Source organism: Lactuca saligna, chromosome 8 (assembly GCF_052625555.1).
Source record: "Lactuca saligna cultivar CGN05327 chromosome 8, ASM5262555v1, whole genome shotgun sequence".
In the NCBI taxonomy this organism is placed as follows: domain Eukaryota; kingdom Viridiplantae; phylum Streptophyta; class Magnoliopsida; order Asterales; family Asteraceae; genus Lactuca; species Lactuca saligna.
This window is the reverse complement of record NC_136424.1, coordinates 104,838,583-104,842,464: the sequence shown is the minus strand read 5'-3', so window position 1 is coordinate 104,842,464 and position 3,882 is coordinate 104,838,583. Positions and strand designations below refer to the sequence as shown.

At 41.7% G+C, this 3,882-nt stretch overlaps 1 protein-coding gene across 1 annotated transcript; it reads left to right on the top strand.

Moving 5' to 3' along the window:
- The first annotated feature begins 471 nt into the window (after nucleotides 1-471).
- Nucleotides 472-3,679, top strand: TPS11 (trehalose phosphatase/synthase 11). The gene is made up of 2 exons (XM_078971644.1): nucleotides 472-3,061; nucleotides 3,233-3,679. The coding sequence occupies exons 1-2, from the start codon at nucleotides 755-757 to the stop codon at nucleotides 3,542-3,544; spliced, it is 2,619 nt and encodes an 872-aa protein (XP_078827770.1). The 5' UTR covers nucleotides 472-754; the 3' UTR covers nucleotides 3,545-3,679.
- The last annotated feature ends 203 nt before the right edge of the window (nucleotides 3,680-3,882 follow it).

Sequence of the window (3,882 nt, the reverse complement as noted above, 5' to 3'; positions counted from 1 at the left end):
ATCTGATATGGATATAGAAATATGGTTAATTTGATATCCTTGGTTATTATCATGAAAACCATATGGATATATATGGTATGTCTCTTAAACTCTAAGGGGTTAAACTGTACTTTTGTAAACAAATAAAATGTTCACCTTTCCAAGTACGAACTTACTAAACCCACTAGATGTTACAAGTTTTAATGCACAAAACACAAATCAGTAAAAGAGTAACGTTCTGGTTCTATTCTCTACAGCCTTGGCAACATTAATAGCCAAATCGAAAACGATCAAGCTATAGAACTGGTACGAGATGCAGTAGGAGTTGTACTTTTGAGGTGATAACCAGTTAGCGAAAGAGAGAGAGAAAAGGAGAGAGAGTCGGTTACAGTTAGAAGGTGAAAGGAATTGATGATGAAGAAACCGGGTCAAATGTTGACCCGAATTCTGTTCCCGTTTTTTTATTCAAATTAGTCTTTAATTTAAAGGTTTTTTATTGATTTCAGCAAGTAAAGTCGGTCTCTCTACTTCCTTTCGTTCTTATCCTCTTCACCATACCACCACCTTCTTCCTCTTTGCGTTTAATCTACAAATCTTTTCCAATTCGAATTCGAATTCTCCCAATTCCCATGAAACCCCCATGTCTGGTTTTTTTTCATTATTCAAATATCCATTCACAGCTCTGTAACACCCACTTATAGCATCATATTTCAAGAAATCAAAATCTCATTGTTTTTCAGTCATTTCTGTTGACAAATCTTGATTTTCTGTTATAATGTTGTCAAGATCATCGTTTAATCTGCTTAACCTTGACGATTATTCGTGCGTTGTTGATCGCGCTCGAATACCCAGAATCATGACGGTGCCCGGAATTCTGACGGAGTTTGAAGAAGATAACATTGCCGGCAACGGGGAAAGGAGAACGGGAACGGGAACAGGAACGGAAACGGATCAGGTATCCGACGTCGTTTCATCTGTTACTCCTGAACGCCGGATCATCGTTGCAAATCAGTTACCGGTGAAAGCCCACCGCGACGGAGAAACGAACAAATGGGTGTTCGAATACGACCCGGACGCACTAGTGCTCCAACTGAAATCCGGGTTCGGACCTGACGTTGAGTGCGTTTACGTCGGATCCCTACCCGCCGATATAGACCCGTCGGAGCAAGAAGAAGTCGCTCAAACGTTGTTGGACAAGTTTCGGTGCGTTCCCACCTTCTTATCTCTAGAAATCCAGAACAAGTTCTACCATGGATTCTGTAAACATTACCTATGGCCTCTGTTTCATTACATGTTACCCGTGACCCTAACCCATGGAGTCCGATTCGATCGGGTCGCATGGCAAGCTTATGTCTCTGCTAACAAAGTATTCGCAGACAAAGTAATGGAAGTAATCAACCCAGATGAAGATTATGTCTGGATACACGATTATCATCTCATGGTGATGCCCACTTTCTTGAGGAAAAGATTTCACAGAATTCGGGTCGGGTTCTTCTTACACAGCCCCTTTCCCTCATCTGAAATCTACCGAACTTTACCTGTTCGTGACGAAATCCTTCGAGCTCTATTGAATTGCGATCTAATCGGATTCCACACATTCGATTACGCCAGACATTTCCTTTCATGTTGTAGCAGAATGTTCGGACTCGATTACAAGTCTAAAAGAGGCTACATCGGCCTCGAATACTACGGAAGAACAGTAAGTATCAAGATTTTACCAGTCGGAATCCATATGGGTCAGATAGAATCCGTCAAATCATCGATCAAAACAGCCAAAAAAGTCGAAGAATTAAAGAAAAACTACCAAGGGAAACAAGTAATTTTGGGTGTCGATGATATGGATATGTTCAAAGGAATCAGCTTGAAGTTTTTAGCCATGGGACAACTCTTGGAAGACTACCCTTCACTCAGAGGCTCCGTCGTCCTGGTTCAGATCGTGAATCCGGCTCGCAGCCGTGGCCATGACATTCAAGAAGTCGAATACGAAACCCGAAAGGTGGCTCAAGAGGTTAACCAGAGGTTCAGTCAAGATGGATACGAACCCATCGTGTTCGTCAATGGCCCCGTTTCAACCCAAGATAAGGTAGCATACTACGCCATTTCTGAATGTGTTGTAGTGAATGCTGTTCGCGATGGTATGAATTTGGTTCCTTATAAGTACACAGTTTCAAGACAAAGTAGTCCCGAGTTAGATAAAGCATTAGGGATTGATGAAAATGAATCGAAAGAGAGGAAAAGTGTGATTATTGTATCGGAGTTTATCGGGTGTTCGCCGTCGTTAAGCGGCGCGATTAGGGTTAACCCCTGGAACATCGATTCAGTGACGGAGGCGATGAGTTTGGCGCTCACGATGCCGGATAACGAGAAGAAACTCCGGCACGAGAAGCATTACAAGTACGTGAGTTCTCATAACGTTGGATATTGGGCAAAAAGTTTCGATCAAGATCTGGAGAGGGCGTGTAAGGAGCATTTTCACAAACGGTGTTGGGGGGTTGGGTTCGGATTAGGGTTTCGAGTGGTGGCGCTAGGGTTTAATTTCAGGAAACTTTCCGTCGAACACATCGTTTCTTCCTACAAAAAGACAAATTCCCGGTTGATTCTACTGGATTACGACGGAACAGTGATGCCGCAAGCATCTGTCGATAAAACTCCAAGCAAAGAAGTGATTTCGATTTTGAATGTTCTCTCCGGCGACCCAAAGAACGTGGTGTTCATCGTTAGTGGAAGAGGAAAAGATTCGTTGAGCAAATGGTTTGATTCGTGTAAGAATCTTGGGTTGTCGGCGGAGCATGGGTGGTTGACGAGGTGGAAGGGTGATTCTGAGTGGGAATGTTGTGGTGGTTTAGCGGTGGATGCTGATTGGAAGAAGGTGGCGCTGCCGGTGATGGAGCATTATACTCAGGCGACTGATGGATCTTGTATTGAGCAAAAAGAGAGTGCGTTGGTTTGGCATCATCAAGAAGCTGACCCTGATTTTGGCACGTGGCAAGCTAAGGAGCTTCTTGATCATCTTGAAAGTGTACTTGCAAATGAGCCTGTTGTTGTGAAACGTGGTCAGCAGATCGTGGAGGTGAATCCACAGGTAAATCTTTTGTTACTTTTAGAATCATTGTTAAGGGTATAAAATGTCAATTCGATCTTTTAAAGGGTAGAAACCATCAATTACAATGTTTATAGTATACCGAAATAGACATATTTTTATGGATTCTCATCTCCTTACTGGTGGTTGAAACTGATTGACTATTTTTTACAGGGTGTGAGCAAAGGGGCGGTGGTGGAGAGTTTGATTACGAGTATGCAAAGTAAAGGAAAGCCGTTGGATTTCGTGTTATGTATAGGAGATGACCGGTCGGATGAGGAAATGTTTGAAAAAATTGCGAATTCGGTTTCTTTACAAGGAGTTGCGGAAGTGTTTGCTTGTACAGTTGGACAAAAGCCGAGTATGGCGAAGTACTATCTTGATGACACTGTAGATGTCATCAAGATGCTTCATGGACTCGAAGCAGCTTCGAGTCAAGTCCCAAAAGGTTTGGGACTTGGGGTCTCGTTTGAAACAAGTGTTTGAAAAGTTACGGGTGGTTTTCGGTTTATGTTTTTCTTTTTTAGTGTTTGAATCTTTTTTTACTTTTGGTGGTTGTTCATGTAGACACACATAATCTCTTTGTACAGAGGGTATACACATGGTTTTTACTTTTGTTTATGGAAGTTCTTTTGTTCGCGCTTTGGGGTTCTTTATTTTAACCTTATATATAAAGTGAGATTTATGTGTTAACTTTGCTTGCTTTAATAATATCAAAATAACTTTTAGAAAGTAGTGATTTGCATTTGTGAAAGATATATGGCAAAAGTGTAAACGACGATTGATAATTACAATTAGTATGGGAGTATTTGGAACGGAACTAG